General features: G+C 44.5%; 1 protein-coding gene across 5 annotated transcripts in view; it reads left to right on the plus strand.

Annotated features, from left to right (window-relative positions):
• LOC142765408 (uncharacterized) overlaps positions 1-25,180 on the plus strand; it is a 228,458-nt gene that overhangs the window by 174,178 nt on the left and 29,100 nt on the right. For all 5 annotated transcript variants that reach the window (XM_075866375.1, XM_075866377.1, XM_075866376.1 and 2 more), the window contains 3 exons: positions 76-114; positions 17,590-17,637; positions 18,703-18,729. In XM_075866375.1, the coding sequence (XP_075722490.1) occupies positions 76-114; positions 17,590-17,637; positions 18,703-18,729 (114 nt within the window). The remainder of the gene's footprint in view (positions 1-75; positions 115-17,589; positions 17,638-18,702; positions 18,730-25,180) is intronic.

Raw genomic sequence — 25,180 nt, forward strand, 5'->3', positions numbered from 1 at the left:
ACTAGCAATATATCCAGTTCTGCTTATGTCCGTCTAAGCATTTCCTTTTTTCAAATTGTAATGTGTTTTTTTCAGTCACCACCACAATCAGGCCACCTTCCTGGCCCAAGTGGGGTAAGTGCTTCATCTTTTAGTGACGATTCATGCACGTCACGTGGTGTTTTTTTGTTTCGTAGGAATTTGCAGCAAGCATAGAAACGACTCTTTAAGAGAATGAAAAGTAGGAAAGTTCAGAACACGTGCCTTTTATGCCATCTACTTTTTTCACTGACGAGGAAAACTTTGTGAATGTGACCCACCTAATTAAACATTATAATATTATTAAATGTGCTTTAGAAGCGGCAGGGATGTGTACTGTTTCATTTCGTCATACTGAAGTTAATTCAGTCATACATAGTTATAAGCTTTGCAATGTTTTCATGTAGACATTGCGACTGAATCGGTTTGTTGCCCGCTTCTTCTCTTCTGATCTTCGTCTCTCCTCTGCTCTTGCTAGTGCTAGCGATGCGGATTGCTACATCTTCCCGGCTGGCTGTCATTCGCTTCACGCTGGTAATAAGGTATCACATTTCCGAATGATGCCTCTTCCGTCACTTCACTTGGTCCACTGTAATACAAGGTCTTCAGCAGTCTTTGTTGCTTAGTTTCATTAACCACGAAGTATGGACCGGCGCAGAGAGTTTCGGAGTCCACTCTTTTCCTGATCGGTATCATCAATACTGGGTCATGTCAGGTATCTTTTTGCAGTAGCGATGGTCAAAGTTATTCTTCATTTTGATCCAGTATTTCTGTTGTTAGTGTTCAGTGCCAAGTAAACCAAGCTCTTCGTTAGCTAGTAACCAAGGGACAGTACCAAATGCAGTAAAATGCGGGCTGCACCCAATGTCAGCAGTGTAACAACTGCTATGATGAAGCACTGCTGCTTCCGAAGTGCTTTTCTAGCCCCCCCCCCTTGAAATCTGGGTATACCTTCAGATATATTTTCAGATATCTCATCATTCGTTCGGCAAGAGAGTTAGCCCCAGGATGCTAAAGCACCGAGTATCTAAGTACAATGTCTCCTTCATTCGCCCAATTACGAAGCTTTCGCCTTGCAAATGCTGGCCCATCGTCCACAACGATGACTTCAGTATTCTTGAAGATTTCCTTCTGTAGTAGCGCTACGAAACAATCCGCGTCTTCTCTGCCAGGTTTGGCGGCACTCATTCATGGTGACCAGAATAGCTTGAATACTCTTGAAGTCTTTACTCTTCGTCTTTATTTACGCAAAGTCGAGGTGACCACTTCGAATGGGGCGGTTGAGTACTCTGTCAGAATCATTCTACTTTCATGAAGTTCATATTTTGATTTTATCATTTTGCACTCATGGCATGTCTTGACATCATTGGCCACCTCTGATTTCATGTTTTTCACTTAATTATCTGGCTGAGTTTATAGTATGTCTTCCAGAATCTATCGTGTCCTCCTGTGTTTAGACTGCTGTAATATATAATCTGAGCACTTTGTATACTTTTGTTTCTGGGACACACACTTTTCCAAGTATCATCTCCATGTCTTGCGTTCCCTTCCAGAGCATCATCAAGTTGATGTTTCTTTCTGCAATTTCATCTTGCACAAGAAGACGTGATAGAGCATCAGCGTCCTAATATTTTAGACGTGGTCTATGTGCTATGTCAAAACTGAACTGCTGAATTTCGCGCACCTATTGAGCTATTCGATTCTTTGGCTGTGCAAGTTGCAATAAGTATGTCACCGCCTGCTTGTCAGTGAAGAAACTGGAATGTTTACCGTGCAGGTAACTTCTGAAGTACCTGCATGTCATTAGCACAGCGAGCGCTTCTTTTTCTGCAGTTTTCCTGCGTTTTTGTAAACGTACAGAAATAATGGCCGATTACCTTCATCATTTTACCGGGTTTATTAATGTCATTGCGTTGGTATAGGGTGGCGCCTGCTCATAGTGAGATGCATCTGTGTATAGCTCAAATGACAAAGCAGGGTCAGACAGGGTTATTACAGAAGAAGATGAAGTGACACTAACCAGTTTTTGATAACTCTTCTCGCACTCTTAGGGCCAGACTAAGAGAAACCTTTTGTAAGTCAGAAGGGTCAAACGTTTTGTTTTCCTTGCATAGTCCTTTGTAAACGCGCGGAAGCACCATGCGAGCCCGAACAACACTCTTGAAAAGTGAATGTTATACGGTTTCGTGAGCCTCTTGATGCGCTCGATGCTTTCCCATTTAGTACCCTTCGTTTGTCTATCAAACACTCTTTCCAAAAGCACTACTTTCCTGCTGAATAATTCGCTCTGTTTTATGTTTATCTTTAATCTGACGGAACAAAGTGCCTCTTGGACGTTCTCTAGGTGCTCTCCGTGGTTCTCCTAAGTTTTTAGGTGTACCGTGATCTGATCCTCCTGGACATTACAAAATGTCCTGATGAAGTTTTTGAGTACATCATTAATTATCTTTTAAAACAATGATCAAGAATTTTTTCAGCCGAAGGGCAGTATACTGTATTCGTAAATGTCAAAATGAGTGACGATTGCCGCATTTTTTAGGTTTCTTTCTTTGGCGGCACTTGCCAGTACCCTTTACACGGTGATATGCGGGAATACTACTGTAATCTTTCTGTTTCATCGTTGATGTCATCAATTTCTGGTATTGGCTATGGAAAAAGGTAGCTTCGTTCATTAGTGGGTAATATGTGCATAGGCGAAGTGACCCGTCTTCTTTCAAAACAATGGTAATGAGTGAAGTAAATGATAAAGTGGAAGGCCTGATGATTCTCGCATTCATCATTTTTTAATGTTCCTGTTTTAACCAAACTTTCTTGTCATAACTGAGGCTATATGGTCTTTTCTTTACAATAGTGTCGTCTCGTAATAGAAAAGGTACCTGAATGGCCCTTTCAGTGCTTGGGGTGTCTCCTAAACACAAAAGCTCAAGAAGTATCAGTGGCACATCCTCTATGGTACGCGGCTTACGGTAAGCCTTATGGGCAATATGAGCTATTGCACACTCTCTTGAGATTATGACCATGTCGTTCCAAAGTAAGTTCATCTTCATTAGTCTCATGTCAGGTCTCGGTAAGATGAAGTCGAAATTGATTTTAGAAGCTACTAGTGCTTCAACCTTGAATTTATCCCCTTCGTACTCCAGACCAGCTTGCACCCATCTACAATAATCACGACAAGAATTATTAGAGCCGTACACACGAATGTGTTTTCGATGCACAATGTCGCTATAATTTACAAGATTTTCGTTGAATTAACTGACTGAAACGCCAGTGTCAATCAAAACTGTTGGATTTTGACCATTCGATAGCATCTCTATTCCCATAATGCCTGCCTTTATAAGAACGGGTGTTTTTTGACTGATCAACTTTCATTATTCATGTCCTGACATCGTGCACTCAATCGCATGCTGGAGTGTAGGCTAGATTCAAGATTAGCATCCAAAGAGCATAAACACGGCCGTGTGTTCTTGTTCTAGTTATCACTTCAGATGACTTTAACCTCTTCATCAGGTGCGTCTTATTTGGGGGTTCTGACGTATTTCAATTCTGGGAGTAGCTCGTCTAAAGAAGCAAGTGACCTCGTTACATCTGCCTTTAAAAATACATTGTAATGTCTTGTATGACACGAACGATGCACGAGGAGTCGGCCAATATTGAGTCAACAGCCGAAGTAAGCTCCCCTATTCAAAAATGTACTCCCTGACACTTGTGCATCTAGGTCTGTAAATTATGGCATCATTCCAAAGCTCTACATGGTTGGACTCGAAGGCTTTTACGAAGCTTTTCCTCCATGCGGCCTAAGAAGTGTTCGCATATAGAGTTATTTATGAATCAAACCATTTTTCTACATGTTCCCACAGAGAAAAAGTCTCATGTTCTGTATGCGGTTTTCATCGTTTGTTCATTGGTTTCTGTCCCAGGCAAACTTGTAGAAATCCAGTAATACGTTGGCAGTTGAATTGCCGTCAAACATGTCAGGTTTAACAAAAACTTCTTTTTTCCTTACATTTGCAGCTGACGAATGGAGTTCTAAAAGCGGCTGTTACTGTCCCATATATATCTTGTGCATCTCAAGCAACGCGGTAAAAGCAGCTTCCCTGTTTTAGTGAATTACATTATTTGGTGTTTGTAATTCACGTGCCATTGGAGCTTTTGCCAAATGAGACGCCAAATCTTCAAGAGTCATGTTCACGGACACGCTACCTTCAGCGATGAGGTCATCAAAAGTAGCTCCAGGAATGTGGGCGATTGTCTCCAGAAGGCTCGGCATTGTAGCGTCTTCCTGCACTTCCACGTATCTATAGCGCTATGCTTGAATGCCCACGACGAGAGTTCGCTCAATACGTCGATTGAATTCAACCTTGACCTTCCTTTACAAGTTCTTGACCTCGACTACGCCAATGAAATGTTTTGATGCAGACATTACGACTGTTGTTGTTGTTGTTGTTATTCTCTTATTGTTAGTGGCGCATTACGACTGCATCCGGGATGATGACACCTCCACTATGGCTCTTGCCCACTGAGAGGGATTAGTCAATTGAGAATATAAAACTTGACGGCTTTCAGGTGATACGTAATTCTAACGAAGGAAAATTGAGCAAACGTAAAAAAACAGAAAGAGTGGTTTATTGCCCGCTTTTTTCTCTTTTTTTGTGTTCGTCTGTCCTGTGCGTTTGCAGGAACTAGCAATACGGATCACTAAAAGCTTTGTTTTGGGTGACCATCGCACTGCACTTAAGGCGAATCGCTCTAAGTGTGAGACGCAATGGAATGCAAAAAGCGTTCTTTAACAACTGAAGTGGCTAATCACCTTCACAAAGACGCAGTCACTATCCAAAATTTTACCCCAGTCGTGTTGTTGGTGACCAACGGTTCAGCAGCCACTGGGAATTCATTCCGTTTTCATGTCCTCTATCATCATCTTATTGAAAGTAGCTGTGCTCGAAACAGGGATATTCTGTAGTTTTGTGCTCATGGAGTTTCTTTCAAACTGCGTAGCATATATGCTATCTATGACTGTGTCTTAGCGAGCTTAGATTATTCAACAGCAGATGTGGTACTCAATTGTTTCATTTCGACTCATAGCGGAGGTTACTTGTGTGCCTTCAGAACTGAGTAAAATCAATGATTGTGTCCTTAGTGATGTGGGTTTTGTCAACAGCGGATGGCACTCTTAGTAGGCTCCTTCCCGCCTTGGGCTATGCGCGCTAAACGTCAGAAGATAAACATAGTGCAACTCTTGAAGAAGCAACAGCTTCATTCACGACCACAGTGTAAGCCATATTAGAGATTTTTTTCCTTTCTTCCTTTTTTATGTGTAAAGATACCTATACATATACGTGAGTGACGGCGACGCTCACGCCGACGTTGACGCGGGCGGCAAAATACAGCCGAGAGTGTCCATATATTTGATGTCGCAAAAAAAAATGTTGAAGCAGGTTTGAACCTAAGTTGGGGGAGTCACGAGCTACAGTCACACTCTGAGCGCAATTACGAATGACAAGAATTGAGAATGTTATACTGTTCTTATGAGGAAATATTGAACAATATACATATTTATCAAGGAAACGAAAATGCATTTCAATACCACAGACACCTGTGGATCGTCTTCTGGATATAGTTGATAATTAGGGTACCAGTTACTTCGTACAAAGTTTCTGGGTTCATGAAAACCAAATTTTTATCCTTTCACAGTGTCCTATTCGAACAAGTATCGAGTAGCACCTTTGTTTCTGCTTCAAAACTACCCGATTTCATTTTCTATATTTTATTAGGTTTATGACCTTTTCACTAAAATAAAAATGAAAAATTCCGGTTAAAATAAAAGTACTAATGAATACACAATATTCCGGAGATTAAATCTGTTTACGCGAAAGGCTTATCTAAGGCTAGGATCATTAATGAAAATTAGTTTGTTATTTTACCAAGAGTTATATGGGCGCTGCCGATGAGCTTTGCCGTCGCCGCCACCATAAGCCTCAATGTCAGCATAAAGCGTCAATTGCTAACTTCACCGCACGCAACGTATGTTCCCCGAGCATGTAATAGCGCTTAAATAAATGGGGTTGAAGCAGAGGTAAAACAAGCCAGCCCTGTCTGTCCACAGAGTGTCCAAGCTATAACATCACTTCTTGTACAAGCACTGCCTTCGATTGTTGCTAAGGCAGAAAAGGAACGCTCTGCTCTCTATGAATAATAATGAAAAAAGCCCGGGAGAGGAGGGAGAGATGTGTCGCTTCAGCAGCACCTGTGGTTCTTGGTATACTCAAAAGAGTGGAAGCTTGGGCTAGTTGGTGCGTAGTCATATTTGCAAGATTGTTTCAGCGCGGGAACAAAGGAAACAAAACGCGGGAACAAAGGACAGAGTAGACAGAAACAAGGACAGAGTAGACAAAAACAGCGCTTTTCTGTCTACCCTGTCTTTTTTCCTTTGTTCGCGCGCTGAAACAATCTTGCAAGTCTTGATATGCTCTTTCACATCCTGCGATGTCACTGGTTGCCACATCCTGCGCCACATCCTGCGATGTCACGATGCCACATCCTGCGATGAGACTGATTAGCTACACAAAAGTCACCTCTCTACCAGTAGGATCTGTATATGCTTGCATTATGGAGCCAAAGTAACGGTGGTTGCTCTTATCTTTCGCAATGAGTAGTTTAGCCGTGTCTCTGAAAGAGGCGATCTTGAAGTTCCAGCCACCGGGTCAGTGGACTTTTGTGGTGATCCGATGGAAGCAGCGCACGCCTCTTGCTTGCTAGTGCTACCCTGATGGACCAGCCCCGCAAGGACCTACAAAAAAAAACGGCAGCCGCCTTTCCTTGTTTCCAACCCCGTGCACTCATTCCTATTATTGCGCAGTTTTTCCTTCTCCTCTGTTCTGCTTATTTAAAAATTTCCTAGGCGTGCTTCATCCCTGCTCCTATCGTATGACATTGGATGCCAAATTGCGGCTTCAAAGCTATTTTTAAGTGGGCCCTGCAACACTTTCTTTTACCATGTTAAGAAAATGCTGCCGATCGGTAGTGGAGGCTTTAAACACGCAAGCCAAATATTTTGGCACAGCATGCGCCCTAGAATTCACAATAAATTAATAAAGTCCGCTGAAAATTGCGTGCTCTTCCCTCGACTAATCACGTTGTATGCTCAAAAATCACACGTCAACGACTCATCTATCAGCGATTAGCTGATTTAAACAAGGCACGCTCGCTTGTTACAAAGATCCCCGCGGGAGGCCGCATCTGGTCCACGCATGCAGTTCGATTCGGGCTGTCAAGGTGGATGGACGTGTTTTTCGAGCGCTCCGGATCGACTGCGCAGATAAGTGTTTTTGCATGTTTTGAGCTTGTCTCTATAATTATAAGGCGGCGGTTGAAATCTTCGTAGAACTTATTTTATGGTACGGCTTTTTCGGGGGCCAGTCACCAGGTATTTATTAGTTAGAGCGGGTGTGTGTGTGTTTGAATTTTTTGTTGCTGTTTTTTTTTTCTTTTTGCCACCCCGTTGGGGAGGTGCGCGTACATTGAACACGCAAATTTTTGAAGTAGAGCGTAGACTTTTATTTTTCGTAGTGCAGGGCTCGAGTTTAGTAATTATCGAGTATAGAACAATTGGTGTCAGAAAGGCATGGTTAAAAAGACTGTAAAGTGTTCAGGATGTGGAGTGGGTTTGAAAGTGGACCCAAGCGTAGAAGCGGATGGAGAAGAGGCTGACGCGAAGTGTAGGCAATGTGAGGTCGAGGAAAAAATGGAGAAAATGACGGTTGCCTAGAGTGAACTGCTGATGAGAATCGCCGAGCTCGAGACTGCATTGGCGACAGAGCAAGAGAAAACGAGGGCAATGGGAGAAAGACTGAAGTCCGCCGAGGAAGCGCTAGCGACGCTGAACAAAGAAGCGACCTACCGAGAGAACAGTAGGGAACCGGCAACCAGAACGGTGGAGAAGGAAAAGCAAGCAAGTTTGGAAAAAACAGGTTTAGCCGGTTCAACTGTCGCAAGGCCCAGCTTCAGCGAGGTATTGGTGGGGCAGGGAGGAAACAAAGCAGCCGGCGTCACAGGTGCAAGTAGCCCCCAGGTGCAGAACGCTCCAGTTGAAAAGTCACAGCATGTGATAATCGCCGGGGACTCGAATATAAATCGATGCACAGAAGCCATCAAAGAGAGGGTAAGAGGTGACAAGAGGGTTGCAGTAGGGGCGTTCCCAGGACGCAAGCTGGAAGCAGTCATGAGGCAAGCGAGCGCAAAGCTCAAAACGACAGCTGATAGACGAAACATCGTGATAATTTCAGGCGGTTAAAACGATGTCCTAAATGAAGATGCAGCAGGACTAGCAGCCACACTGGCGAAAGGCGCCGATGACATGCGCGCCACTTCTCCTAAGGTACAGGTAGTGATATGCACGATACCGGAGGTACCGGTGCGTGATAGCAACCTGCAAAGAGCGGTGGTCAACGCAAACCAAGAGATATGGCGGATGAGTCGAGAGAAAGGCTTTGAGATGGTGGAAATAAACAGAGAGGTGCATAGGTGGGGGGGTTTTCAACGAGACATAATTCACTTCGATGGGCGGCTAGGTCATGAGGTGGGTTGGCGACTTTCAGGACGCGCAGTAGCTTTTGGGGGGGGGGGGGCAAGCGAGCCCTTCGGGGTACAGGATTGCTAGTAACGAGGGAAACAACCAAGGAGACTCTTCGATAGGTGGTATGGACAGATACGCTTCCAAAGTGGCACCAATATCTAAGATAGGTAGAGTCCGGGGCATAAATAGACGTAGCCACGAGCGCCAAGCCAATTCAGACATAGGGTATATTAACATGCAGGGTGGTAGGAAAGGCTGAAGTGGGAAGAGATAGAAGAACAGCTAAGGGAAGAGAGGTCGATGGTATACGGTTTTGTAGAAACACATCTCAGGGACATGGAACAACCTCCGAACAATTCGGACTACGCGTGGGAATATTGTAATAGAACAGAAGGCAGCAGAAAGGGGGGTGGTATTGGGGCATTCATTTATAAAAGTACAGACTGGCAAAGGGTCAAGCAGGAGTGCAAGGAACATTTATGGCTATAAGGGAAAGTGGCAGGTCAAATGACACTCCTTGGTTTCGTGTACTTGTGGACGGGAGCAAAGGCCAGAGAGGAAAACCAGGCAATGGTAGAGTGTATATCAAAGGACATTCAGGAGTTAGGAAGAGAGTGCGACATAATTATACGAGGAGACATGAATGCGCACATAGAAGATATAGATGGGTATACCGACCCGACAGGCAAAATGATCATGGATATGTGTGAAAGGCTTGATTTGATCATTTGCAACAGTACCGAGAAGTGTGAAGGGCAAATAACATGGGAGGTAGGAAGGCTTCAGTCGACGATAGATTATGCACTGATGTCACATAGGATGTATGATAAGCCCAGGGGAATGCACATAGATGAAGGTGGCTCCAGAAGTCTGGGTAGCGATCACAAACGTATCAAGCTAAGTTTAGGAAGAGCAGTGAAAGTGGCAAGGAGACAAGATGAGCAACTACGGGAAAATATTTATCCAGAAAGGCAAATTGAAATAGCCACTTAACAAATTGTGAAAGTAATCATGGAGGATAATAAGACACTGTGGACATACACGAATCTAATTAGACTCTTGGAGCTAGAGCTTTCTAAGACGCGTGACAAGTCACCCCGGAAAAGAAGACACAAACCCAAAAGTTGGTGGGATGAGGAAGTTAAGAGAGCCATAGCAAAACGTCAGGAAGCCTCTAGGGAACACAGACATGCTAAGCAGCGGGGTGAACCGACAGATGATGTTGAAAGAAAATGGGAAACCTTTCTAAGCTGTAGAAGGGATGCATCCCTTCTGATCAATAAAAAGATTAGAAGGAAGGGAGCTCAGTGGCTGGCAGAAGTACATAAAAAAGATAGAAAGGCAGCTGCGAAATTTTGGAACCAACTAAACTCTCTAAGAAATGAGACGAGCCTAGAGCAGAGTTTTATAACTACAGCCCAAGGTGCTAGGCTAGAAGGGGACAAAGCTATTGAATATAAAAGAACAAGGGTGACAGAAAAATTTCAACAAGGAAGTACTTTATGCACCACAATAGACAAGGACGAATCAAGTGGTGCAATGGCTCCATTTTCACGACAAGAGTGGGAAAGGGCTGAGAAAAGGGTTCCTAGTAGTACATCAACAGCCCCAGATGGCATTCCAGTTAGGCTGATAAAGACATTAGGTCCGAAGTCTAAGCAGGCTTTGAGAGAGGCAGTGAGCACAATAATAATCGATGGTGAAGTTCCCGATGGGTGGAAACTTAGCGGGATGAGCATGACCTATAAAGGAAAGGAGGACAAAGCTGACATAAACAACTACCGTCCTATAACAGTGTAATCAGTGGTCCACAGGCTGGCGATGCAGATTATAAATGAAAGACTGCAGGCGTGGATAGAGAATGAGGGGGTGCTGGGGGACCTGCAAAATGGGTTTCGGAAACAGGAGGTTGGAAGACAAGCTGTTCTCACTGACGCAGTGCATCGAAATAGCATAGGCCCCTGTGGCTAGCATTTTTGGATATCAAGGGAGCGTACGATAGCGTGGTTTAAGAGAAATTGTGGGGAATACTGGACACACTAGGCGTGGAACATGTAGTCACTAATCTTTTGAAGGGTATCTATAAAGGTAACAAGGTAGTTATAAAGTGGGGAAAACAGGTATCCAAGCCTTCAGAGGTAAAATGGGGGCTTAGGCAGGGGTGCCCCCTGTCAGCCTTATTATTCATGATGTACCTACAAGGATTAGAGGCAAAATTAGAGGGAAGTGGGCTGGGCTTCAACCTCTCTTTAGTCAAACAAGGAAAACTTATTGATCAGGCACTACCAGCATTAATGTACGCAGATGATATAGTGCTAATGGCCAACAACAAGCAAAATTTGCAGAGATTGATGGACATCTGCGGTAATGAGGGAGATAGGTTAGATTTTAGATTCAGTAAGGAAAAATCAGCAGTCATGATTTTCAATGACAACGAAGGTAGTGAGCTTAGAATACGGGAGGTAACGCTAGAGATAACAGATAAATACAAATATCTGGGCGTATGGATAAGCAATGGGACCGAGTATCTGAGGGAACACGAAATATACGTGACGACTAAAGGTAACAGGAATGCAGCAGTCATGAAAAATAGGGCACTGTGGAATTACAATAGGTATGATGTTGTGAGAGGAATATGGAAAGGGGTCATGGTTCCTGGGCTGACGTTCGGCAATGCGGTCTTGTGCATGGGATTAGAAGTTCAAGCAAGATTAGAAATTAAGCAACGTGGAATTGGTCGGCTTGCTTTAGGAGCTCACGGGAATACACCAAATCAGGGAGTACAAGGTGATATGGGATGGACATCATTTGAGGGCAGGGAAGCTAGCAGCAAGATAAAGTTTGCGAAGCGATTGAGAGAAATGGGGGAAGAGCGTTGGGCTAAGAATGTTTTCAGCTACTTGTACATGAAGAATGTCGATACAAAATGGAGGAAGTGAACCAGGAAGTTGACTGGTAAATACTTAGAAAACAGCAGGTTGCCAAACCAAAAAGAACTATCGGTTAAGAAGAAAGTGAAGGAAACGGAGGCTGACATGTGGAGAATGGGCATGATTAAGAAGTCCGCACTAGAGATCTATCGAACTTTTAAGCAAGAAATTGCCAAGGGAAGGATCTATGATAATACTCGGGGTAGTTCTCTACTGTTTCAGGCCAAGATGGGAGTACTGCGAACCAAGACATATCGGGCCAAATACGAAGGGGTAGACACAGAATGCAGTGCTTGTGGAGAGGAAGAAGAAACTGCCGAACACTTGATAATGTTCTGTAGAGGGCTTCACCCTATAGTTCAGGATGATGGCGCAGAGTTTTTCAAAGCACTGGGGTTTAGGGACCGGGAGGGCAAAATAAACTTTAAGCGGGTAGACTTAACTAGAAGGAGGTTATCAGATTGGTGGCTAAAGTCAAGGCACGAGTGAAAATTAAACTCTTCACTGCAAAGTACGAATCCTCAAACTCACTTTTTAAGGAAAAAAAATAAATATAGTTTTTGGTTCATTAGGTATTACGGCTTGGTGGCACTAGCCACCGCCCGATCTAAAGGGTACAGCCATATCCATCCATCCATCCATGCACGCGACACACTGAAAAAGCGGCGCATTCAAAGAAAAGAGAGTGCTCAAGGTCGCGAGGCTTGCGTGACGTTTCTCTGCGGCCCTGCCATCTCTCCCTGCTTAACGTTCAGCGCTTTCGTCAGGACGAGGGAAGGGAGAAAGATATTGCAGAATGCGACGAACCTTTGCGATTCCGCTCGCACTGAACAAATTCTTAAACTTTTTACGGCTTTCAGTTCGTGAGGCAATAAGCTCTTTCAGTGAATTTATTTCTTGGTTACTTGAAAAAGTGTTTTAGTGCCCCGGTTTTTCGCACCGTCGCATTCTTATGCTCAATGGCGGTTGGTGGCCACTGGGATGACGATTCCTAATACTCCAGGGTCGAAGTGCCAAGGTTTAACTGATGGAGGGGATGAGAGCACAACCACGGCACTATGTCAATTGGTTGAGCATCAACTGGTACCACAACTGAATTCCCGCGTCGTTCTGGGCGTAACGGCGGCGCATACCGATATCCTTCATCTTGTGTAATAGTTCTTCCACACGGCCGGCAAAACCAGTGAAGTTCGTCACACTGCCGTAGTGCTTGGCCCCATTTTTTTTTTTCACAAAAACATCGAAACTAGCACCTCGGGTAGCTAGCAGTGGTACTTTCTTTTCCGGAACATAAGTAGTGATTTAAGCTTACCTTGAGTATCAGATTAGTTTCTGCAGCGCGTTTGGTGCTGACCGGTCACTTTATTATGTAGTAAGTTGATGATAAGCTTTGTTTCTGATTACAGACGTTAAATTATTTTCCTCACGAATTATGAGCAAAAGTTCTAACTAGCTATATACAATGTCTTTAAATACACTGGTGAGAAGAAGCTCCGGCTTTATGCCTGTGATGTGTGGTGCGCGTTCAAAGTGCGCGCCTTCGAAAAGTGCGCGTCACGGAAAAAAAAAAACAAAAGGAGAAATACCAGAGTGCACGTGCGGTGCTGCTTAAACAAGAATGACGACGTTAAAGAGCGTCAAGCACGAGGATGCGTGGCAGGACGTGAAGTAAACAAAAGGTAAAACATCCAATGGGCAGCGAACACGGAGATTTCAAGGCCCAATGGCTTGACACCACGAAACAGGAGTATCTCCAATGAGAACGAGACAAGTGGGCGAGAACTGAAGCAGGAGCCTGGGGGGACCAGAGCAAGGGGAATTCGAGGCAGGCAGTGCAAGCGGAAGGTCGTCACCGGACCGGGCGCTGAAGATGGGCCGTTGGGTTCCGGACCCGAGCCTACAGGACTTCCACCGGCCGGGGCCTCCTGCTGTCGGGTTCCCGCTCCAAAGGACCGTGGCCATCCGGTCCTGAACTCCTTTCCAGGGCCTGCGGACTTTGGTTCCGGCAGGCGAGCTACAGCCGTCGGGCTCCGGGCCCGAGCTGTGCGCCCAGCTGCTTGACTAGGTCGACCCTAGTTCCCGGACGCGTCGCCACCAGCCTGCGTTCTCCCGTCTCCGACGTGTCCACGCTCCTCAAGCCGAAACCATCACGATTTGGTAGGGCTTTTCGACGTGTCGCCAGCAGCCAGCGTTCCCTCGTCCTCGTCCAGCCCACGCACTGACGCAGGAGTCACGGCGTTCCGGTTTCTCATCACCGCCGAAAACCAACTTGTGGGTGAGACTGCACCGATACTCTTGCGCTACTCCCATCACTCAGCCTCTTTCGAACGTTAGGTTTAGTTACTGACTTTGAACGTTCTTGTTGGGTGTTTACAGATGTGTTTCGTCATGTCCAGTCAACTGTTTATTAAGTGTTTTGTTTTGTGAGGAATCTTTGCCTTTTTACTTTTCAATTAAACTTTTTGTGTGTTTCTTGGAAACCGAACGGCTTTGTCCTTATTAACAAAACTCTCTGAGGCTCAGCCCGGGAGAAAAACAAATCAGCAACAAGAACCCCGCATCGCAAATTGGCGTCCGCCGCGACAGGACAAAGTCGTTTGTTTTTCCAGTAGATTTTTTTGACGCGGTTAACACGATGACGAACACGTGGGAGTTAATTGAGTTGGCGGATAAAATGGGACTGACGGGAGCGGAGTTTAGAGTATGGTACGAGGAGCGGATGGAGAGGGAGCGTGAGCAACGGGCTGCAGAACGAAAGGCGGCGAAGGAAAAGCTTGAATTGGTGCTTAGAGCTAAGAAGGAGGAGCTAGAGCGCGTAACGCGTGAAAATAAAGTGTTGCTAGAGCGTCAGACACGCATACTGAAGCAGCAGCTCCAATTAGAGAGGGTGGACTTCGAGCGGCGACTCGAGCTTGCGATGGCGAAAAGGGGGCAGCTGGCGATGCAGAAGGTCGAGCAAGCGGTGAATGTTTGCTCCGATAGCAGCGTTTGCTGGAGGGAAGTCGATTCCTGCAAGGTTGGCCTCGAGCCTCGCGACAGCCTTACTTCGGAGCGAGAAGCTCAGATAGAGGAAGGCAGAGAGGTGGACAGCCAAGAAGGCAGGAGTCATGAGGAGTTTGTTGAAGCGACGGAAAGCTCCTCTGGCTGGGAACATATTACTTCCGTTAGCTGCTTGGGGACCTCTGAGAGGCCAAGCACCTATGAAGAAGAGCGCCTGGATATGGGCGACCTAGAAGCTGTGGAAAATGTTGTGGAGCAAAGCTTCGATAGCAGGGAACAAAGACGCTCCATTCAGAATGAGGTGTGTATCAGAACGTCTCAGAGGCCGAGCACATTTCGGGAAGGGGTAGGGCTACCTCTCAATAGCTCCATGGAAGGAGCGCTAGAACGTCACTGGGAAGATGGCAGCGAATGCCATGAAGGCTCTGATATAGTGGCCACTGATTGTTTTGTACCGACAGAGGTAGCAGCAGGCACCACGTCAATGGTCCTAGACCATACGTATATCTCACTCAGAGAGAGAGGGGATTCTAGTTCACAGGATAGCGTAACTGCTATTTGTCCGAGAAAACACGATGGGAGTGCTGAAGCACTCTTCAAAATAAACAGTATCGAATCGGAGGTGGGCTCGATAGTAGGTATGGAGAATGCCAGACAGGGTCTTGAACCTGAGAACGTGATTGGTTTTGAACCTATAATTAAGTCCACTCAAGATGAGCTGTATAATGACCGAGCACAACGGCATCCCTTCTCAAGAATCCAGGAACCTCACACGCTTGTCGGAGCGTTTGGGCTTGCTGAGGGCACCCCGAGCTTGTGTTCATTAGATGGTGAACTAAAAGAAAGCATTTGTGTGAGAGATTGTGGCATTTGGACATTCGTGTCTCAGTGCGTTTCGTGTCGACGCCGACGGCTCGAGACCGCGCCCTGTTCCTCTGTGACCGGTAAGCGTTCATGTGGCCGGCGGGGGCGCAGACACGCGTTTCAGCGAAAGTGCATAAAAGCAGGTTTGCCACAGTTACTTTCGAAACGTGCGAGAAGGGCAGTGCGTCTGGTTTGGGACGCGATAACCTGAGTGTAGGGTTAGAAAACCGGTAGCTCTTTCTGGACTTCGACTTTTAGATGCGGACACAAGTAGCTTTGTCCATAGTCGATTTTGTAGTAAAAAGGTTTATTCCGGGTTTCAGAACTTTTAAATGCAATTGGGTGAATCTAAAGTTTAAGTGTGGACATTTGGACGATGTAGCGAACTGTAGCCCGGTGATGTGTTGAACTGCGTGGTGCAAATATGTGGTTTAATTGTGACGTAGTGCAGAACGCGCACTCATCGGCAGTTTTTTTTTTCTAAAAAAAAAAAACTTGAATAAAAGGGGGGCGTATGTGATGTGTGGTGCGCGTTCAAAGTGCGCGCCTTCGAAAAGTGCGCGTCACGGAAAAAAAAAACAAAAGGAGAAATACCAGAGTGCACGTGCGGTGCTGCTTAAACAAGAATGACGACGTTAAAGAGCGTCAAGCACGAGGATGCGTGGCAGGACGTGAAGTAAACAAAAGGTAAAACATCCAATGGGCAGCGAACACGGAGATTTCAAGGCCCAATGGCTTGACACCACGAAACAGGAGTATCTACAATGAGAACGAGACAAGTGGGCGAGAACTGAAGCAGGAGCCTGGGGGGACCAGAGCAAGGGGAATTCGAGGCAGGCAGTGCAAGCGGAAGGTCGTCACCGGACCGGGCGCTGAAGATGGGCCGTTGGGTTCCGGACCCGAGCCTACAGGACTTCCACCGGCCGGGGCCTCCTGCTGTCGGGTTCCCGCTCCAAAGGACCGTGGCCATCCGGTCCTGAACTCCTTTCCAGGGCCTGCGGACTTTGGTTCCGGCAGGCGAGCTACAGCCGTCGGGCTCCGGGCCCGAGCTGTGCGCCCAGCTGCTTGACTAGGTCGACCCTAGTTCCCGGACGCGTCGCCACCAGCCTGCGTTCTCCCGTCTCCGACGTGTCCACGCTCCTCAAGCCGAAACCATCACGATTTGGTAGGGCTTTTCGACGTGTCGCCAGCAGCCAGCGTTCCCTCGTCCTCGTCCAGCCCACGCACTGACGCAGGAGTCACGGCGTTCCGGTTTCTCATCACCGCCGAAAACCAACTTGTGGGTGAGACTGCACCGATACTCTTGCGCTACTCCCATCACTCAGCCTCTTTCGAACGTTAGGTTTAGTTACTGACTTTGAACGTTCTTGTTGGGTGTTTACAGATGTGTTTCGTCATGTCCAGTCAACTGTTTATTAAGTGTTTTGTTTTGTGAGGAATCTTTGCCTTTTTACTTTTCAATTAAACTTTTTGTGTGTTTCTTGGAAACCGAACGGCTTTGTCCTTATTAACAAAACTCTCTGAGGCTCAGCCCGGGAGAAAAACAAATCAGCAACAAGAACCCGCATCACAATGCCCCACCGCAGTGGTCTAGTGGCTAAGGTACTCGGCTGCTGACCAACAGGTTACGGGTTGAAATCCCGCCTGCAGCGGCTGCATTTCCGATGGAGGCGGAAATGTTGTTGTCCCGTGTCCTCAGATTAGGGTGCACGTGAAAAACACCAGGTGGTCGAAATTTCCGGAGCCCGCTATTACGGCGTCTCTCATAATCTTATGGTGATTTTTGGGACGTTAAACCCCACATATCAATCAATCATCAAGCTCTGGCTTTATCTACAAAGAAAACAGGTCTACCCTTTTTATGGCAAAATTAGAACTAAGCAGTGGTACGTATTTTCAAACAGGGCCTTCAGCTTCTTGGGAACAACATAATATGGTCCATTTAAAATAATATTTTGCACTCAATGCAGATGCGTAAGCGCGCATTGTGCTTGCGCATTCTCTTCGCCCATCAGTTATCAGTTAGAACGCCACATCAATAATAATGGTCTGCCGGACAAAAACTGGGCGTGAAAAATTCAATTATTATTGTATGTTGTAATTGTTTGGTGCTGGTTCATATGTTCAGTCTTGAAATTGATGTGAAGGTGTGATTATTTTCCTTCAGTGTATTTGTTCTCGACTATTGCGTTTTACGGTTTACAGCCTTCGTCTGCCCCAGCAACTCAAGAACCCGTTGCTGGTCCAAGTCGCGTAAGTGTTTGTTTACTAATGCAGCGTATGTTTGCATTGTGAAGTATTGATTGTGCTGCATCATCTTGATTTTTATAGTATATTCGTTTTTCAAATATTTGTAATTAGCTCACGCAATAGTGCTGTGTTATCATACTTTAGCAGCCATAGAGCACTCTATTGTAAAAATGAACGGCGGAAAGAAGCACATAAACGTGAGCAAACCCCAAGAACATGCGCTGACACACTGCAAGCTATTTTTCTGTGTGTTTCCTTTCGTTCTAAATGCATTTTCAAACAATTTAATAAAGCGTAATTAACCTACTTGCATTCACCTACGCAGAAACTTGTATGTTCACCGAATAATAATTGTGCGATCACGCGTTTGCAGGCGAGCGCTGCTTTCTCTTTTTTCGTGGCTGTTTTACAGTTTTCGGTAGAGAAACTTCTTCCCAAAAGAGTTGCGGCATTTTCCAAAGGCTCATAAGTTATCTCACAAGAAGTATAAAATACAAAGCACTGAATCAAACGTCATGGGTAGCCATACATATCGCGACACATAAACACAGTATATACTAATGCTTCAAAAACACAATAAAAAATCACCCAAGAGCTTTTTCATGCACAGCCCTGGTAATCCTCATGACGTCTGCATGAAGTCCTGAAAACGAGAGTGGAAGAGCAAAAACTCAACATGTGTCTTGAATTCCTGTCAGTGTAGGCCAGTGAGCTTTGCAATCCACCGAATATCGGAATATAAGTAAAAAAAGGAACTAATCTTTTGACAAGACACCTAGATTAGATGCCAAAGACAAAAAAACTGGCCAACAAGATCTGAATAAAGGAGTAGCGTACTCCTTCATGGTCACTTGACGTAAAATTCATGCGTCAGAGGGCTATTTAGCCAAAATCAACAGAAGACTAAGCAAACAGTTGGAACGTAGCGCTGCGTCATGTATCGTTCATTACTCTTGCCTTCGCAGTTTTCGCCTTGCTATTTTGCATATGTAATGCGATTGTTGATAATTTGCGATTAATAAATCGCGTGTGTTAATTGGCTTCATAGTTTTACTAAAATTGTTACAGCCTCCAAGGTACCGAAGACCTAGACAGGTAAGTTCACATTTGTCTCGTCTTCTAGTAACCTTGGGCAAACGCATTCTAACAATTGTTTCTATTTTTGACGAAGTTTCACCGGACGTTTTTGCACTTGGTGTCATTCGAAGCATTGACGATATGTGAGCATTAGGGTGATTGCTAGCACTGCTGCAGTAGACTAGTGGTTACAGCGCTCAGCTACAATCTAGTAAGTAGTGGCCTTGATCCGCTGTGTCACCGAGCACTTTTTTTAAAGAAGTTGCCTGGCCAGAGATTGTGCGTGGCGGCGGGTACTAATTTTTCAAGAAGGTGGCTTTCGCGCTTTCTTCTTTCAATCCTCTTTTAACCCAGAAGCGCTGAGCCGTGCTCCTTCATACGTTACATAATTCGGGGTTCATAATTTTTTCCTCCGTCCTATGTTATCGGTAAAGTCCCCAATGCTTAAACACTAATATCTTACCTGCTATATTACGTTTCACGTGTTTGGATATTCGACCAGCGATCGGTCGTCATGGTGTTTTGAAGAAAATATACACATGCAGCGAGCTAATTGCTTGTGGCCATGTTGACTGCCTTTGTCGGGACACGTTTTCATGCTAATTTCGTGGGCATCATTACAACCAGCAGGGCCAAAGAACACGGACAGTTAGAGAAGACACTAACAGAATGATTAGTTTGTGTCTTTTCTCCCGCTATCTGTCATGCTGCACGCTTCAGTGTAATTTCACTATAAATTGTTAAAACGAACTATAACAGTTATTCGAGTTCCGTTGAGAAGGTCCCCTAATGTCCAGAACGGAACAGAACGATGGCAGTTTGATTTGCGTCATAGAGAGATATACACTGCTTTTAGTTACTACAATAGGTTTTTAAACCGAAGTTTATTTTTTATAACCTACAGTTCCAGTACAGATGAAAGGTGCATGGACCTAATTCATGTATTCAGCGTGACTAGGTTTGTGACCTTAATACTTATTACCAACCGGTATAACAAAATGCATAAATATCACACACGTAAACGATCACGGGTGATAGCTTGTTTATTCTGATTAAAATTAAATGTTGAAATTGACATATTCGACCAACGCAATGTGTACAAGTTATGCCATGTAGAGTAGCTATGCTCTAAACCAATCTTCGCTGGTTGGTTCTATTGTACTTAATTTTTTGCTCATGACTGTACGCTGGCAAATGAAATAACTTCTTCGAACGCACATATCTTGCGTAAGGTTACATTTATTTTTATGCAGTAAAAAACAAATTGAAGTATATAATGGCTCAGAAGAAAAAGAACTAGAAACAAATTCAGGCAAATCATTACCAAACTTACTCATCAATGATAAACGGATTCTCTTTTAAAAGATACATACATACATTGAGACATGCACACACACACACACACACACAAAGATACATAGATACACACACTGAGGCGAAAGTATTAAGAAAGATGGCTACAAACAACGATTCTAATACACTTATTTTGAATATACAGAAAGTAACTTATGAGAGAAATACACCAGCACTGTTATATCTCAACTATGTGTTTTTCGAACCATATCGGTAAAGCTTGATGCATAGTTTTTGCTGCTGCCAAGTGACAAGAAGTTTTTTTTTTTATTAGAAACACAAGAATAAAGCCCTTGACAATGCCATGCTAAAGAAAAGGGCTGGGCATCAATCTTTCGTACATGTCTGCAATATTACTCTATTGAATTACATAGGCTCATTCACAACACACTAACAAAGCATGTTAGGACACTTGGGCTGAAAGTTGGTACAGCGCAAAGAATTTCTAGACAATACGTGAATAATACAATTCTAAGCTACTAAGCTACTTGGTGCAAACAGTGTTTATTATGACAGCTATTACCCCATTTCGTTCCCCGAAAACACTCCTCAAAAAGACGCCGCGCCGCGGTGGTCTAGTGGCTAAGGTACTCGGCTGCTGACCCGCACGTCGCGGGTTCGAATCCCGGCTGCGGCGGCTGCATTTCCGATGGAGGCGGAAATGTTGTAGGCCCGTGTACTCAGATTTGGGTGCACGTTAAAGAACCCCGGTGGTCGAAATTTCCGGAGCCCTCCACTACGGCGTCTCTCATAATCATATGGTGGTTTTGGGACGTTAAACCCCACATATCATCATCATCATCATCATCACTCCTCAAAAAGACTTCAAAGTTTGCACATCAACACAGTTCCCATACCGCTGTCTGTTAGGTCTGTTAGTCTTCTTGGAAAACAATTCAGTTCACTGTTGGGCGAAGACTGTACACTAATCATGCGAGGTAAGCTCCACTATTCAAAAATGTACTCCGTGATATTTGTCCATCTCGGTCTGTAAATAATGGCATCATTCCAAAGCTCTACAGGGTTTGACTCGAAGGCTCTTACGAAGCTTTTCCTCCATGCGGCCCAAGAAGTGTTCACATATAGAGGTAATCAAACCACTTCTACGCGTTCCTACAAAGAAAAAGTCTCATGTGATGTATGCGGTTTTCATCGTTTGTTCATTGTCTTCTTTCGCAGGCAAATTCATAGAAATCCAGTCAGACGTTAGTGGATGAGTTGCCGTCAAACATGTCAGGCTTAACAAAAACTTCTTTTTTCCTTACATTTGCAGCTGACAAATGGAGTTTTAAATGCGGCTGTTAATGTCCCATATAAAACTTGTGCATCTTGAGCAACGCGGTAAAAGCACCTTTCCTGTTTCAATGAGTTATAATAATGCGTGTTTGTAATTCACGTGCAATTGGAGCTTTTGCCAAATGAGACGCCAAATCTTGAAAAGTCATGTTCACGGACACGCTACCTTGAGCAATGAGGCCATCAAAAGTAGCTACAGGGATGTGGGCAATTGTCTCCAGAAGGCTCGGCATTGTAACGTCTTCCTGCACTTCCACGTATCTCCTGCCCTATGCTTGAAAGGCCACAATAAAAGGTTGTTCCATACGTCGATTGAATTCAAACTTGACCTTCATTGACAAGTTCTTGACCTCGACTGTGCCAATGTAAAGTTTTCATGCAGACATAACGACTGATACTAATGATGATTCTGATGACCTCAGATGGATGGCGCTCACCCACAGAGGGGGTTGGGCCAAGAACTGGGCCTCGGTATACTTAAATAATGCTACAATGAAATTTTGGCCAATCTCAAAAATTAGTTTAGAGGTAATACCACCAATAAACAAAAATGTTTGCTGAGCAAGAGGTCAAAGCATCTATTGTTTTTGACAGACACCGCTATGAATTATAAACTAAAGATCTGAAAAGGGTAGGGTTCACTAGCACGGTAATCTTTTAGTTGCGTTGATGTAATCAATCACAGTGAAGCATATATCCCTGTGGCAGCAACCAAATGAAGTGCGGCTAAGTGATAAAAGTACAGGTAGATTCACTTGTATTCCTAGCTTTTCAAAGGGGCTACAAAGATCTTTGTCTCTGTTAAGAACAACGATTACTGAATAAAAAGAAATGTTCAATTGTTTCAATTTGGTTGCAAAAAATGCACTATGGTGACGCCTTGAGTCGAGCTTTGTTAAGGTAATAATTTAGTTGTGAAACTGCACAGTGCAATCTGGTATAAGTGACAGCTAACTGGCGAGATACCCACCACTCTTAATTCCAGCAATACTTCAAAAGCCCAAATTTTCTAAATTTATCCAAATTACCTATTCCCCATTGCAGACAAGCATTTCGGAACCTTAGCGCTGACACGTAAGCCGTATCTGGCAAAACTTGGATGATCTACACTTTTATCAAGGAAACGAAAATGCATTTCACTTTCACAGATACCTATGCATTGTCTTCTTGATATATTTGATAATTAGACTTCCAGTTACTTTGCACAAAGTTTCTCGATTTGTGAAAACTAAATTGTCAACCTTTCACAGTGTCCTAGTCGTAGAAGTATCAAGTAGCACCTTTGTTTCTGCTTCAAAACTACACCATTTCATTTTCTATATTTTATAGTTTTATGAAGTTTTCACTAAAATAAAAATGGAAGGTTCCATGGAAACTAAAAGTTGTATTGAATACACAATATTCCAGAGATAAATTCTAAGTACGTGAAAAGCTTATCTAAGGTTAGGATTAGTAATGAAAATTAGTTTGTTATTTTACCAAGATTTATATGGGCACTGCCGATGGGCCTTGTCGTTGCCGCTGCCATAATCCTCAATGTCAGCATAAAGTCTCAATTGCTAACTTCAGTGCACGCAACATGTAATAGCGTGACAGCTTGTAACAGCTTGTAATAGTGTGACAGCACCTAAAAGGAATGGGACTGAAGCAGAGGTAAAACAAGCCAGCCCTGTCCGTCAAACGAAGTGCCCAAGCCAAGACATCTCTTCTTGTGCAAGCACTGTCTTCGATTGTTGCTCAAGCAGAAAAGGAATGCGCCGCTCTCTTTGAATAATAATGCAAAAAAAAAGACCGGGGGAGGAGGGAGAGATGTGTCGTTTCAGCAGCACCTGTGATTCTTGATATACTCTTACACATCCTGCGATGTCACCGCTTCACGTTCAGTTGATTAGCTGCACAAAAGTCGCCTGTCTACCAGGAGGAGCTATATTTGCTTACATTATGGAGCCAAAGTATCAGTGGTTGCTCTTATCTTTCGTAAATTGTAGTTTAGCCGTGTATGTCGAAGAGGCGATCTTGAAGTTCGAGCCACCGGGTCAGTGGGCTTTTGTGGTAATCGGATGAAAGCAGTGCACTCCTCTTGCTTGCTTGTGCTCTCCTCATGGTCCTGCCCCGCCAGGACCTACCAATAAAAAATTGGCAACCGGCATTTTTTGTCCCCCAACCCGTGCACTCATTTTCATCGTGGCGCAGTTTTTTTCATTTGTTCTGCTTTTTTAAAAATTTTCTCAGTGTGCCTAATTCCTGCTCCCATTGTGTGACATCGGATGCACAGTTGCGGCTTTAAAGCTATTTCATGTGGGCCCTGCAACACTTTTTCTTCACATGGTAAGAAAACGCTGCCGATCGGTAGTAGAGGCTTTCAACACGGGAGCCAAATATTTTGGCACAGCACGCGCACTGTAATTCACAATAAATAATCGAAGTCAGCTAAAAATTACTTTCTCTTCTTTCGACTAATCACGTTATATGCTCAAAAATCACATGTCAACGACTCATCTATCAGCCAATCGCTGATTAAACAAAGCGTGCTCGCTCGTTACAGAGATCGCCACGGGAGGCCGCTACTTTTCCACGCATGCACGCGATCACAAAGAAAAAGCGGCGCATTCAAAGAAAAAAAGAAAGAAAAAGTGCTCAAGGTCATGAGGCTTGCGTGACGTTTCTCTGTGGCCCTGCCATCTTTCCCTACTCAACTTCCAGCGCTTTCGTGAGGACGGCAGAAGAGGGAATGATATTGCAGCATGCGACAAACCTTTGCAACTCCACTCGCGCTGGACGAATTCTTAAACACTTTGCGGCTTTCAGTTCGTGAGGCAATAAGCTCTTCCAGTGAATTCGTTCCATGGTTACTTTAAAAAGTGTTTTAGTGCCCCGGTTTCTCGCACCGTCCCATTCTTATGCTTGGTGGCAGTTGACGGCCACTAGGATGACTATTCCTAACACTCCAGGGTTGAAATGCCCAGATTTAACTTATGAAGGGAATGAGAGCACAACCACGGCCCTATGCCAATTGAGAGAGCCTCAACTGGTACCGCAACCAAATTTCCGCGTCGTTCTGGGTGTAACGGCGGCGCGTACGATATCCTTCATCTTCTGTAATAGTTCTTCCACACGGTCGGCAAAACCAGTGAAGTTAGTCAAACTGCCGTAGTGTTCCGCCCCTTTTTTTTCCCCGAAAAACATCGAAACTAGCACCCTGGGTTGCTAGCAGTGGTACTTTCCTTTCCGGTTTTAAGTGTTAATTTAAGCTCACCTTGATTACTATATTGGCTTCTGCAACGCGTTAAGTGCTGACCGGTCCTTTAATTATGTAATAAGTTGCAGATAAGCTTTGTTTCTGAATACGGACCTTAAATTATATTTTCTCACAAAGTATGAGTAACATTTCGATCTAGCTATATACAATGTCTCTAAATACGCTCGTGAGAAGAAGCTCTGGCGTTATGCCTCGCCGCAGTGATCTACCCTCTTAAAAAATGAAGTGACGTTCTCACCATTTAGGGAGGAACGGCGATGTCGCCAATCATCATCATCATCAGCCTGACTACGTCCACTGCAGGACAGAGGCTTCTCCCATGTTCCGCCAGTTAACCCGGTCCTGTGCTTGCTGCTGCCAATTTATACCCGCAAACTTCTCAATCTCATCTGCCTACGTAACCTTCTGTCTCCCCCTAACCCGCTTTCATTCTCTGGGAATCCAGTTATTTACCCTTAATGACCAGCGGTTATCCTGTATACGTGCTACATGCCCAGCCCATGTCCATTTCCTCTTCTTTATTTCAACTATGATATCCTTAACCCCCGTTTGCCCCCTAAT

This window comes from Rhipicephalus microplus, chromosome 6 (assembly GCF_043290135.1).
Source record: "Rhipicephalus microplus isolate Deutch F79 chromosome 6, USDA_Rmic, whole genome shotgun sequence".
Classification (NCBI taxonomy): Eukaryota; Metazoa; Arthropoda; class Arachnida; order Ixodida; family Ixodidae; genus Rhipicephalus; species Rhipicephalus microplus.